The sequence below is a fragment of the Dermacentor albipictus genome, chromosome 10, assembly GCF_038994185.2.
Source record: "Dermacentor albipictus isolate Rhodes 1998 colony chromosome 10, USDA_Dalb.pri_finalv2, whole genome shotgun sequence".
NCBI classification, from domain to species: domain Eukaryota; kingdom Metazoa; phylum Arthropoda; class Arachnida; order Ixodida; family Ixodidae; genus Dermacentor; species Dermacentor albipictus.
The window spans coordinates 64,935,120-64,949,592 of NC_091830.1; the positions used below are offsets into that span (position 1 = coordinate 64,935,120).

A 14,473-nucleotide genomic window follows, 5' to 3' on the forward strand; every position below is an offset into this window, starting at 1 on the left:
AAAAAGACGAAGTCGAATTTGAATGGTACAAATGGGCGAAACATATCGAAATATACAACCTTCTTATGTAAACCTGGAAAAACAGAGAACAAATTATTGTCTTCAACGTACGTTTATTTTTTTGCTTCTCCGCTTCTGTTGCACGTCCACTGCATCTCACCGCGCTACGCACATTCCTGAGCAAGTTTTTTCATCATTATCATGCCTACCTAAATTATACTATGCCAAACGCGTCGATGTGTAAGAATCCATACGTGCATGAGCATGATCAGAGTCGGTAAGTGAGACAATCGGTAGTGCTTCCAAGAATAGAATAAGAAAAGACCCTGTATGAAGAGTACTATTTACCTGAGGAGACCTTCACGTCAGAATGTAAGGTAATCGCGATTGTTATTCTGATAAAGACGCTTCCATTGAGAGGAGTTAGAATATGTGCCCGAATTGCTATTTCAAAGCCTAATTCGTGCCTCCATATTTGTTTATTTCCGCCTCGCAGAAATACCGATCTAGCCTTTCATGCTAATTTTCTAGCTAACTGCGATAGTAAAAACGCCATCAAGATGTGACAACTTCACGAGCGCCCGACGCTTTATGGCATTCGCTGCTTGCGTAACAAACGAGGCCGCGGTCAGCTAACTCTGGACGGCGGAAGTGTAATTGCGGCATAAAAGCGCTAGGTTTTCTTTCTAATCTTCAGCGAGATGCTAAAACGGATGTGTGCCGTACATGTTTCGGTGCAGCACGTAGAAATCTGTGCAAATACCACTGAGAGCGTGTTTTTCTTTTTTTTTTCATTTGGATGGTTTGATCACTGTTGAGACACGCACCGTTAACTTCACCCGTCTTGCCCGCGGGAAGACAAATGCGTGCATAACACGACAGAATTTATTCAAAATTTGCATTTTACTCGTTGATGGCGCTGAGGTTCCGACGCTCTAGAAGGTGGTAGCGTAGCAGCGGGCGCCTTGGGACGCCATTCGCCGAGCCACAACAACGTTCAACCACGCCTACCCAAAAAAACACCGTTTTTTCTATTACACTTGGTTGCTGAGAGAGCAGCTTTTTTCGTGGGCCGTGTGCTTGGCTGCCGAACATCGGAAGTTTCGGCCAAAGCGGGGATAGTTCCTCGCCACGGTATTGACGAGGACGCGCCCGTTCGGGTCACCGCAATGTCCGTGTGCCCAGAGAAGGAAGAAAAGCTGCTGGTTGGTGTAGCTGGCGTGCAGCACGGTGTCGCTGGGAATAGATTCGGTCAGCCGTTTCCTGCAGAGAAAGAAAAGATTGATTGCTGGCTTGATTAATCGATTCATTCAGTCACTGAGGGAATCAGTCAAGCTGAGCACCGGATTTGGTGGATTTGGATCATTACAGCGCGCTGTAGCAGCTGTCGAAAAACCAAAAGCATGAAATGACGAGTTGAGCGGTGCTTCGCCTACATTATGAGCGATGACTGGAAAAAAAAAACACGAATAGTACAGCCTTCGACGGAAATTCGTCCAGCGAAGAAGGGACGTAATTGAAATACGATATGCACTAGCTCATTAAAATACAATAAAACAATATTGATTGATGTTTCAAAGTCCAAGTGGGTCCCTTGTTCGCAAGGGATTCATATGTGAACGCAGGTCCCCGGTGGGCCCCGAAACGTCAGTCGGCATTATTTTTACTTTGTTTTTTTAATTTAGGATTGTATTCTTTACTTTAGTTATATGAAATACTGGATTCAGAATACAGCAAATAATAAGCCACAGTATACTACTAAGGATTTGAGCAGCGTACACTACATACATATTTCAACCCAATTTTACAACACGCGGTGTCACAGAAGTGATCAAGGTTGAAAATACTGTCTGAGAATTAACACTTCACGAAAGGCGATACTCACAGATGGTGCCACAGCTCGTACAGCTATCGCTTTCCCTTTGGATTCACACAAGATTGCAGTGTTGTAACAATATAGAAAAAAATTTGTGGCGATTTAGCGCTAGCTTCTAGGGATGTGCCTTAGCATTAAGTCGTACCTATCTGAAGTCCCGGATTCTTCATTGAAACCGTGTGACCATATTGCAAAGTGTTGTTCAGGAGCTCACTCGGCACACGTCCTACCTCTTCGAGGAGCGAAGTGCAGATTACAGTGGTTCGAAGCGGAGTGCTGTTATTTGCATTCTACATACATACATACATACGTATACGTACGTACGTACATACATCTGTACATACATACATACATACATACATACATACATACATACATACATACATACATACATACATACATACATACATACATACATACATACATACATACATACATACATACATACATACATACATACATACATACATACATACATATTGTTTTGCACTGTGGCGCTCCTAATAACTAACGCATTAAATATTCCTACAGCATCCATCTCACGATGTCTGTCGATGGGCAACGCAATTAGCATTTAAGGAATGTAGCGATAAACCGTATTGCCACCACCGAAACGCGTGGTCTATGAGCGGTGCCCTGCAGCCTGGCTTACCTGGCGCCTCATTGATGATGATGATGGTGATGTTGATTTATTGGTGTCCCCTTCGAAACGGGGCGTTGAGAAATACCTAGTTTGCCACTGATATCCGCGGTCACCGTCCTTCTGCATACGCTGTGCCATCTAGCGACGTGCGCACGAAGCCCACCACCTTGCGCATGGGGTCTAGGACCGCCACACTGAGAATAATTCACTCGCTGTCTCGCAACCATTCGTGCACAGCGCTAAAGTGTCGGGCCGCTGTGCTTGAGGAAGCAGTGTGACGTGGTTACGAATCAAGGAGGTGCGAATGCGCGCAGCACTGGAAAGCTTTGCAACATATTTTTGTAAATAGGACAAACCGTCGTGAAAAATGGTCTAGATAGTTAAATTGGCCGACAGCAATTCACTGGAGAAGGCTAAGAATAGCTAATTTGATTATTACAGGTGACTAGATCAGTGGCGACATTACCTGTAGAGCTGGAAGAGGGGCTCCAGTACCACGAGCTCCGCTGCCACCTCCGGACTCAAAGACTGACTGACGTTGAACCGCGTTGTAAAGCAGCGTGTCAGCTTGTTCAGAACTCGCGCTGGTGGCACAGCGTCCGAGATTGTCTGCGATTGCCGGTTCGTGAGCATTGCGCGCAGTAGCGGTTTCGCCAGAGCGGGCACCAGAACGGGTTCCACGCTTGACGAGGCATTCACCAGCAGACCCAGCAGTCCGGGGGTAACTAGAAACACGCGTCGGCGGTTTCTGTCACCGAAACGAGCCTGAAAAGCATTGGCGACAGCTGTTTCACAAACGTTGTTGATCAGCTGTGTTCACAGTAAAGTTAACGCATCTAATGCCACGATCATTTCACATATGTTTTTGATATCTCGGTAACTACACTTCCATAACTTGGCTGCCACGTTCACTGCCATTGAGGCGTCCTTTCTTTCCGGCAGCAGTAGGCCGCTGATGAAGCTTTTCTTATGATATCACATCAATCGCGTAGGTTTACACATTCCTATAGACTCTAAGTATACTGACCCCAAAACCTGCACATACCGTATTGCCTGATTGTCAATGACCGCTTGTGATAAATCTCAAATGCCTTTGCGAAATCCTTTGCTTTAAGAAGAAAGACGCACATTCGTGGCCATCGAACTTTGCACTATGTAACTTGCATATTAGGGGTGCAGCAGAATGGTATTTCGAATGAATGAATGAATTGTTTTTATTATAAGAATGGGTTAATAAAAAGGGGGGACCGCTGGGTGGGGGGCGGAGGGCATACGAATGGGTTCGAATATGATAGGCAGAAGTGTGGGAATTATTTGTTCCGCTCTCGTTTAGAGATAAAAAAGCTACCTACATGATGATACGTAAGCTGTCCGATAGATAAAACTATCTGGCACTCCAAATACCAGCTCCTAGTTTTCCGTGTGACGTGCATTTATGACTTACATATTTTCCATGTCGCCTGCAGTTCTCAGGCAATGTTACGAATTTTCCATACGAATCCATCATTTCCATAACCATATATTTCGGAATATAGGTTCGATTAATGCACCACTCAAACTACGTTTTAGAATAGATGCCGCGTTCCCATATAAATTACTGCGGCCTGTGTTCTGATACAATACCATTCTAGGTGCTAGTTCGTATCGCTGGTCTGGTAACAAAAAGTGACACATGAAACGCATTATAGTTTGTGACGTGCGCTGCCAACGCGGAGCTTTTATGGTAACCAGCGTGCGCTGCCTTGTAATGAAGAATTACCATCGATTGTGGCTGCGATATTTAGGCGCGCTAAAGAAAAACAGTAGGCAAGTTTAAACTGACGAAGCGATTTTTCAAAATTCAACATTATTTTCCTTTTAGGGTAAACGTTAATTGCTGGAAGAATATCAACTTTAAACACATTTTGCGGTGGAACTCGGTGTCGGTTTGTCATTGCGTCGTCACAAATTTCAATTCACTTTCGCTGTCTGGGCCCTTGTGACCCAGTGGGAATGTATTAAAATGGCAAAGTTCAACCTCTGACTCACTTAGATTTCAGAAAAAGTTGGTAGAGCACTTCATAGTTTAAAACTTTATTAGGGCTCTGCAGGCGCCCTCGAAATCGGTGACATTGTCAAGAGATTGAGCGGGCACCTAAAGGCGACGTTACCACACTTGTTCTTTTTTTTTCGTTGTCTGGCACAACAGCCAGCACGAAGCGAGGCAGACATGCTTTTTGTCTGTTTCTTTTATATTTCAAAAAAAGGGTAATTTACTAAAAGTAATAAAAATCTTTTTTCACTTTAGTGTCCCTTGAATGTTGCATTCCCAAATATGCAAACAGTTGGTAGTCTTTAGCTTAATTATGCAGGGAGTAATGGTCTTTAATAAAGCACTCTTGGTGCCACACTCACCTGAGATGAGAAAAAGGTCATGTTTTCAACTGAAGCCTGGTAGGAGTCCACGAGGACAACATTGAGGTCATCTCCTTCATCTTGCGATAAAATTTTACGCGGGGAGGCAAGGTACTGCGGATCTCCCGCTGCCTCGGCCATCATGGAGCGGGTAGATTCCCGCATCGCCTGTAATCCGAGCGTGGTGACGGCGAGAAAACCAATTTCCCAATCGGACTTCACGCATTGCACGGACAAGTGGTTTCACGAAAGCTATTTTTATACTGTTCAGATAGATACCGGTTGCAGAAGCTCACATTACTCCCGAATGAGTAGATAATAACATGAAGGTGTACAATCAGTGCTTTTTGCCAGTGCTGACATATGGGGCAGAGACTTGGAGACTGACAAAGAAGTTTGAGGACAAGTTGAGGATCGCGCAACGAGCGATGGAACGAATACTGCTAGGCATAACGTTAAGAGACAGAAAGGGAGCGGTTTGGATCAGAGAGCAAACGGGTGTAGCCGATATTCTAATTGACATTAAGGGAAAGAAATGGAGCTGGGCAGGTCATGTAATGCGGTGGTTAGATAACCGTTGCACCATTAGGGTTACAGAATGTGTACCAAGGGAAGGGAAACGCAGTCGAGGAGGGCAGAAGACTAGGTGGAGCGATGAAATTAAGAAAGTCGCGGGCGCTAGTTGGAATCGGTTGGCGCAAGACAATGGTAATTGGAGAGCGCAGGGAGAAGCCTTCGTCCTACAGTGGATATGACTACAGTGGACTACAGTGTCTGATGATGATGATGAACATGAACTCGGTATTTAACTGCTTATCTAGAGAAGCAGCCCGAAAGGACTCGAAAAGATGTGTGAAATCTTTCCACCGTAAGTTGCTGATGTAATCATCTGATCCTGGTTTCTGCGTCGTTCGGTACAATGTTTGCTTCTTTTTTTCCTTTTTCATAACAGCGTTATGTAAAAGGCATGCTTTTGAGCAACCGCCAGGAAGCTATTTTGTGTCGGAGATGGCCAGGTCCCCCTGAAGCTGCAACCTGCAGCTTTTTCCCGTAGTCAGCCTCGCAACTCGCATGCAGAATAAGTTCAACTCAATACATGACTACCGCAAGCCATTCGCCGGACATGTTGGCAAATGTTATCGTTGGCAGCGCGGCTGGCAGTCACACAGCTATCCTTGGTATACGCTGTCATGAAGCGACTGAATTGCGATTATGGATCTCCTAACTTAAGGTCGAGAAATTATAGTTAAGTTGGGGGGAACGTGACAAAGGCAAGAAAATTGTGGGCAATACGCAGAAGACGAAGGAGATGCCGCTTCAGCGGCCGCAGAACAATGAATGATCATCCATCGTTACGTTGTTACGGTGCGCCCCTGCGAGATGGGCCTCGCCATCCAGCGAGTAGCAAAACCATGAGATGGACTAAAAAAAGGGGACCGCTCAATTGAGCAGCGAGTGGTCCCGTCAAATAGTATATGGGCTATCATGATGGGCCCCATCACCGTAGTGAGCGCCTTCTCTACTGCCTTCGGAGCACGGGAGGGGATGACGTGGTCATACGAATTACCCGGCTCTGTCGGCTCAGAGCCCGCGCACGAGGTTGCAGCTCAAGAGTTGCTTCGGTGGCGCCACAGGTTCGCTGCACAGTAGATGAAAGTGTATGCGGGTCTGCTCGCTGCCGCAGTTGCTGTAACTGTCCGCAGTGGCGAGAGCGAGGCGTTGCCTGGGCGCTTGCAAACCACACACACACGACACGAAATTACTGCAGGGACCGCGCTTGGTGTTGCAGTGAAACATTTCCTGCTGTGTTCATGGTGTTCACGCATGATGCGAGGGTCTGGGTGCTGTTGATGATGCTGCTGGTTGGCGAGTGGCATAGCTCTCGTGTTTAGGGAAACTTCGAATCCTGGTGGGCGCTAGCCAGAACCTGACAAGCTCACATCGAACAACATTCACGGAGCACAACGGCGCCAACAAAGTGCACGCTAAGATTCCGACTGAGGTTCCCCAGAATCATCGCTGAGCGGAGGTTCGTTGTTTCATTGGAATCGAGGGCGTCCCAAAGATGCTTTGGGTTGCTTGGTAAGAGCTGCGAAAAATGTCGGTTTGAAAGTGTTTCTTACGAGAATACATGGGTTCAGCATGCGCTACTTCTGGCTGTGATATGCTACCCAGTGATCTCATGCGTTTCGAAGCTTTGCCGGTAATAAAAGACACCTTTTGGATTACATAGTGAGAGGTAGATTGTAGCACGGCCTTTTTTTGTTACTTCGTATACGCCGAAGAGACATATGCGCAATAAAGAGATCAGTGACCCCCTTGGCTGCAGAATAAATCCCAATCTTCCTGAACACTACGCTAAACGAAATTGGAGCAATAGATACCGAAATAAGCAAACAATTTGTCAATAATGGTGACAAAGTTTACATTGCTATATGGACAACTATATCTGTGTTCATTAGTTCCGTGGGAAGAATAACAACGTAGTAATGTCGAAATGCGGTAACAAGTGGTCACTTAAGCCATGAAGAAAAGAAATCGGTGATATGAGGCCAGAGTGTGCTGCTAGAATCACGTATAAAATATTAGGTGACTATTTAGGTATGGTCGGGGGTGTAGTTACCACACACGTGAAATTGAAACAAGCACAAATGTATAAAAATCTTGACATTGCGTTGAATTGGCTTGAACAAGAGAAAGCCGTCATGTCAGCTATTATTAAAATTCAAGTCACCAAAAAGACACATTGGTCATGATCGTTGTCGAGTTATGATCATGTTGAGAACGTCATACCATTCCCCTGCGAATGATCTCACGTAGCTTGGAGGGTGGTAGCAGAATCCCAGTTTAATTCATGTGTGTTTACTTGTAATTCCTACCTAGGCAGTTTCTAAGGCGTTCGACTTAATGACGAAATTATTTGGAATACGGCTATCGGTAAGCCACCACATTGCCTGGCTTCTCTGTCAAGCACACACATCCTGTGCTATCAGTGTGAAAATTTTACGCACTTTTCACTTTTGAAGTTATCCATGTTTCGTTAATATCTAGAAAGCAGCATTCGCAGAAGATACGATAGAGCTTAGCCGACCCCGGTGTTTAATTATGTTTCCTATGTTGGTGAAACAAAACGAAAAACAAAGGAAAAATAAAAATATTACAGAAGCGTGATAACCACTACGCCTTGCTGATACTTATTCGGGCAAATGTCTGTACTGACTAAGAGGGGTATAGTTTTTACGTCTTCGAGTTTGAGAAGCGAGTAGGATTATTTTAAGTCACCCTATCTTTAGTGGCGGGAAGCATTTTCATACGAGGTTGCTATTGTGCGGTGTCGGTATATCATGCCGATGTATGAAGGCTTACGACTCAGGCAACGATTGTGCAAACGCAACAAGGTTTCTTGGATAATGCCGCGTGGCCAGCAAAACCGTTTCGGAAGCAGAAACTTTACTACCGTTACCCTTTGAATGATGAAAAAAAGATAAGAAAAAAAAACGCGTCTCGGCCTCGAATTATTTCGAAACCTGCATCACTTGTTTTTCTCCACTCATCAGGACTTGTGTTACTCTCGGCCTTCGAGCAGCACAACACCTTGCAAAGTACACGAGCGTTGCGTCAAGCCGGTCAGCGCCGCAGATAATTCGCGGAATTTTTCTCATTCAACTCGTTTAAGGAGGCCTGGATCCCTTTTTGCACCTGCCCGACTGTTTCATAATTTCATAATATATTTCCTAAGTTAATTATTAGTAAAATACGGATAATTGTATGTGCGTAGTATACATAAGGAGGTCCCATAGTCAAAGACTGTATCGGGACCTCCTGCTAAAGACACTTATGATGTTAAACCATGTTTAAAGCAACAGTAGTACAGATGAGAGCTAAGAGTAATATCAAAACATGTTTATAGCATATGAGTAATAAGAACACTTGTTAACAGCAGGACAATATAAAAAGAAACTGAATAAAATCTAAAATTTAAAAATTTGCGGCCCTTTAGCGAAATCCCACACGATGGCCGGAATATATTGGTGCTGAATCTCAGGAGAATATGGAAAATGCGCGGGGACAGCTTATGCGCTACAACGGGTATCGCTGAACGAACAAATACCCACGACGCGTGCGTCGCGGCCGAGCTGCGACAGTGAGCCTTCGAGGTCGTCGACCGCGTCGGCGAGCACTTGCTTGGCGACGGCGAACGCGTCGTCTTCGAAGACGTCCGCCATGATCGAGAGGCAGGCGTGAACGCGTGGCGCGGGAGGAACCTTGTACAGAAAACCCAGCAGAAGCTCTGCCTGCGAAAGAAACAGTACACAGGGATTACCTACCTGTACTTGTGATATTGTTACGAAGAGAAACAGAACTTCGGAAACGTATGTACAAGTATTTACACGGGGAAAAGTTAGTCGTAAACGCGTAGGCTGGTACAAAGGTCGCAGCTCCAGCAGACAGTCCAGCACTTCCTCTTGGTCTCTCTCTCTCTCTTGCGCACACGGCCCTGTCCAAGTTCACCGTAACAATATTTTTTTTAACATAGTAATATTCGGACTGCAATTATACACACATACAATGCGCATTCGCTCCGTCGTCGTAGGCGCTGCTGTACATGGAGGAAGTAATAAAGAACTTGGGGAGCAGGACGTCAGGCTGTTAAGCTGTTAGGCTCAACAAGCCAGCCTCCTCTGACCACGCACCAGCTTCCTTGTCGTCTGTCTGTACGTTGCCTCTAGGGAAATAGGCCCTATAAGGTCGCCGGACCTCTCAAGGCATTGCTTCGTTCATAGAATTTAGTGACACTCTTGCTACAATGTGCCTTCAACACCCGCTTTCGGCGGCACTCTGTTGTATATACACTATCCGCGCATTCGGCGGCTGTGAAAAAGCGCTTGCCTACTCACACAGGGGGTGCCACATTTTCCACGAGGCCTTCGTTTATATTCCACACGACTCAATATCAAAATTGTCACGCGTATCTTTATCGTGGTCATTACTTAATGACCAACATTAGTTTTCTATAGGCCATATCTCAGGCACGGTTAAAACCCTGCCGTTTTTGGTAAGACAGGGTTTGTGATGCAGCAGCTTCGGTTGATCGTGAGGAGAGCGCTATTGAGGTTTGTAAACGAATTCTTGTTCCATGCTTGTCTGACCCGCCGCGATTGCTTAAGTGGCTATGACGTTGCGCTGCTAAGCACGAGGTCGCGCGCTCGAATCCTGGTCGCGGCGGCCCCATTTTGACGGGGCTGAAATGCAAGAACGCCCGTGTACCGCGCATTGGGTGCACGTTAAAGAAATCCTGGTGGTCAAAATTAACCCGTAGACCCCCCCACCTACGGCCTGCGTCATAATCAATTGGTGATTTTGGCACGTGAAACCACGGAATTCATTTTTAATGCTTGTCTAATCGCGACGCATGAAGAGGCGCGTCACCCATTGACGCCGGCTAAATACGGGTGGCATGAACAATCTCCACTCATGGAAAAACCGTGGAGCAGTTTTTTCGGGAAGGCGAGAGATGGGACTACGCTACATTCGATATCGGCACACGAAAACGGTTAGACGGATGGCAGAAAAAAAAAGAAAGCAAACCGTGTGACCTTTGTTAGATATGGAGCTGGTTCCTGAGGCTACTTCGAGTTCCCCAAACCGCTTCGAGTGGCAGCACAGCTAATTGAGGAATGCAGGAGCAGGAAAGCGCATTCCAGAGAAGCGGCCGAGCAAACAAGTTTAAGGCAACAAGTTCGTGCGTCGCCGGGATTAGAAGGGGGCCTGGGACAATGGAGCTCATTCGACCCCCTTCGTCTTTGAAGAAGGCTGTTGCCACCGCTGCGGAGCCGAGTCGCCGGGATTTGCAGGTGGGCATCGGACAATGGAGCAGGTGCAGCCCCCCCTCCTTCTCCGGCCTAGAAGTGATTGCCAGTCTGCGTGGCAAGACCGCAGAGAGCCCCGACAGGTGTGCCCCGCGACACGGGCGCCTACCATTGGTTGCAAGTGGCGTCATCGGAGTGGACTCTCCCATTGGTCAAACATGACGTGACTTGCAGTGCTCGAAGGGCTTATAAGAAGCCTTCCAGAGAGACCTGAGCATGCTGGGACATGCCCTGATTCCCTGTTTCACCTCTCTCGAACTTCTTACCGCGGGCCGCAGCGTCCGAGTTGCTGCCGGCCCGTAATGTCTGTACGAATGTTACTTGACGCTCACCTCCTTGTACATAATGTAGAATAAATCCCTCCCAAGTTTAGGGTTTTTCATCCCGACGTCCCGTCCTCCAACCCCTACATCTGGTTGGCAGCGGTAGGATCGCCTCCGAATGCATCAGCTGGTGGCAGCGCTACGGATCAACCTTCGTCGAGAGAGATCGTAAAGAACCGGGAAGAGCGAAGAAGAGAGAGCCTTCGTCGAAAGAGGTCCGAAGAGACTGGGAGTATCGAAGAAGGAGCGAGCCTTCGACCCAGGGAGTCCGGAAGGAACCGGCAACAGCGGACGAACGAACCGGATGGCAGGGTGCTGCAGCCGTAAGTGAGCGCGTGGTTTTTTTCCTTATGATTCGCCAGACTCAAAGGTTGTGTGTTCAATTTTGATAGTTCTGGGAATCGGGAGTTTGTTGCATTGTGTGTTTGCACAAGTTAATAAGGAAAACAGTTTTAACCACCTGTCGGGGCAGCTGCCATGGATCTTAGAAGGTTGATGAGGTTAGATTTGTTGTTAGTGTGCGACGATTTGGGAGTTGAGGCGGACGAACGGATGGAAACGACAGCTATCATAAAGGCGATTAATGATAGTGGCAATGATGACAAAAGCATTGAGCTTGCTTGGGAGGTCATACAGGAGCCACGGGAGCGTGTACGTCGTGTACGTTTGCGAGCGCGTCGTGAACTTAGGAGTGAGCTTAAGCGTGAAGAACGCGAGAATGAACGGAAGCAGGAGCTTCAAGAACTTACTCTTAGGTGTCAGCGTCACGAACGTGAGAAGGCACGCGAACGTGAGCGAGATGAAAAGTATGAGAGAGAGAAGGCAGCACTGATCAAAGAGCTACAGTATTGTGATCAGTTATTGGCACAGAGAGAACGGCTGTCTGAGAATTCTGTAGGTAGTACAGAGCGAAATAATGAGGAAGTGTCTAGCGGACTTTCGCCAGAAGCCGACGAAAAGAGTAGTGCCTGTGAGATTGGCTGCAGATTCATAGGAAAAGGGAAAAGGCTAGCTGCTAACGATGCCTTAGTGGCAACAGAGGCCGTTAAAGGCCGTAGTGAGAGCGACGAGGTGCTGTGCCAACAGATGACTGTGGAGACAGCTAGGCCAGCTGCGAACAAATTGGCACAGTTACCGCGTGTGTGCGTCGCTGGTAAGGTTAGCGAGGTTGCTAGCGAGGAAAAGGGTACTGTTGACGCGACAGACGCGAGCACCCATGTAGAGCCAGATCTGCGTGCAGAAGTGAAGTGCGAGCTGAGCGGTGCAGTTGAGGGTAATTCTCAGGATTGCGAGCTGCGTAGCTCAAGAGAATACAACTGTATTGTTCAGGGATCGGTGCGGCTCTCCGCCAGTCTAGATGGCCTAGATAGGGATGGTTCAGTGGTTAATCATTCGGACTGTGCGCGTGAGACAGCGATCGATACCGACGGGCTGTGTGCCGATTCACAGCGTGAGCTGGGCAATGTAGTAGAGGGCAGTTCGCAAGAGTGCGAGTTGTCTTACTCGAGTAAAGCCTGCTGCATTGTGCCAGAGTCGGTTGAGCTGTCCGCCAGTCGAGGCAGAGCGAGTGTTGATTTAAGTGAGAATCACTCAGACTGTGCGGGTAAGAGACCGATCCGGGCCGACGAAATGTGCACCGGCCAGCACGAAGCACGAGGCGACATGAAAGTGAGTGCGAAGAGAAAGCGCCGTAAAAAGAAGCGCGTTAAAGACCGAAAGTCGGTAATTAATGTAGCGCCGCCAAAGATGGCGAGAAACCCAAATGGGCAGGGCGCGAGGAAAAAGATGCGGTCGTCTCGGACGATGTTGACGCATCGAAATCGTTCGAGCCACAGGTCAAAGGGGGACCGCGAAGAATGTTCTGCACGGACGCGGACAAAGGGCACGAGGCAGTTAAGCTCCTCGTCGTTCCGTAGTTCTTCTCATAGCTCAGCGTGCAGTTCGAAGAAACGTAAGGTGGCAGGACGAGACCAGGTGGGGAGTAGCGACGCGGTCAATCGAGCTTGTGTTGAAAACGGGGCGCGGGGACGCAAATTGGCAGGAGACCGTAACGTCTTGGGGGAGCTGATAGTGAATCAGCCCTTTTGTTGTTCCTCCGTAGCCAGAGTAGCTTTGAAACTGCGGCCTCCCCGGGTACGACTCAAAGTATGAGTCAGACGTAAGCGTTTGGAATGATAGGCCAAGAGAGCTTCCGTAGAAATGAAGCGAGTTGTTTTGTTTTTTATTTTTGAGCATCGGAAAGTTTTCGCGATTTCAGACTAGGATTTCTTTCAAGGTGTAAGGTTTGAGCTTTGTTTGTGTTTTCGTTCGAGAAGCTCAAGATTCGAAAGATGAGGTTTGTGTAAACATGTAGTCTCGCGAGATGCTCATTAATAAGTAAATAGGCTTTCTTTTTGTGTGTGTGAGTAACCAAGGGTCAAGGTTATTGTTAAGAGGCCTATCGTAAAGCGCGTGTGTTATTTAACCTTTCTTTTTAAGTGTTTTTGAATTTTGTAAGGTTAAGCGCGTAGATTTTCAGTGAGTGCATGATTTGCACTGAGAAGCGTTTTTAGTTCCGTTAGCGCATGTCCTGTGTGGACGGAAGGAAGCAGATTTATGACTGGGTTGCTCGTGCGTGTTGAGGGCAGCCGTATTCTGACTTCTATTATAAGTACGCGTGGAACGAGTTATTAAAAGACGCATCATTTTAAGAGTTCTGCGGAGTGTGTAAGTCCCGCAAGTTTAATTGTTCGTTTATGTCACGTGTCCTGTAGGACTTTCAGGGAAGAAACGTGAGTAAGCGGAAGTGAAAAGTTTGCCTACAATGCAAGTACGCGTTTTGTTTAGTGACCACAAGGCTAGTGCGCTTGTGATTACGTACTTGTGAGGTTGACCAGATTGTTCAGTGGCACCAATACGTGTGATAAGTACGCCACTGCGATAGATTGGAAACACGCTGTTCGTGTAGTTAGGCCACTTATGTTATGTTCGGCTGTTTTCATTTGTTGTTTGCATCGTCAGCGACCCTTTTGTTTTGCAACAACAATAGTACTCTGGTCTTGTCGGCAATCGAGGAGAAATGGATAGCTGTTTGGAAGGGTGGTTGGAACTGTTTTGTCGAAATTGGGGAAATAAAAGATCAGGGTTGATTTTGACTCAGTAATAGTCTGGCGAGTCAGGGGTGAAGAGCCTGCGCTTACGCGTGGTGCAGCGCTGTGTTGTTTGGTTTGTTTGACGTTTGTTCTCCAGGGCCTAGGATCCCGAAGTTCGTCAAACGAGGCTCGACCCCAGTACCCTGCAGCTTCTTTCAGCGTTCCTCCTGGCCAGCGAATTGAGTTCACCGGCCATTCAGAACAACCGGGGCGAGGACGAGCTGTTAGATATGGAG

The 14,473-nt window shown here is 47.2% G+C and overlaps 1 protein-coding gene across 1 annotated transcript in view; it reads right to left on the bottom strand.

Moving 5' to 3' along the window:
* Nucleotides 1–880: 880 nt before the first annotated feature.
* The window catches only part of LOC135904219 (uncharacterized), a 29,995-nt gene continuing 16,402 nt past the window's right edge, over nt 881–14,473 (bottom strand). Inside the window, exons 6-9 of the mRNA XM_065434856.1 lie at nt 9,029–9,208; nt 4,914–5,081; nt 2,986–3,284; nt 881–1,263 (exon numbers count right to left, since the gene is read on the bottom strand). Coding sequence (XP_065290928.1) covers nt 1,035–1,263; nt 2,986–3,284; nt 4,914–5,081; nt 9,029–9,208 — 876 coding nt within the window. The 3' untranslated portion in view covers nt 881–1,034. The remainder of the gene's footprint in view (nt 1,264–2,985; nt 3,285–4,913; nt 5,082–9,028; nt 9,209–14,473) is intronic.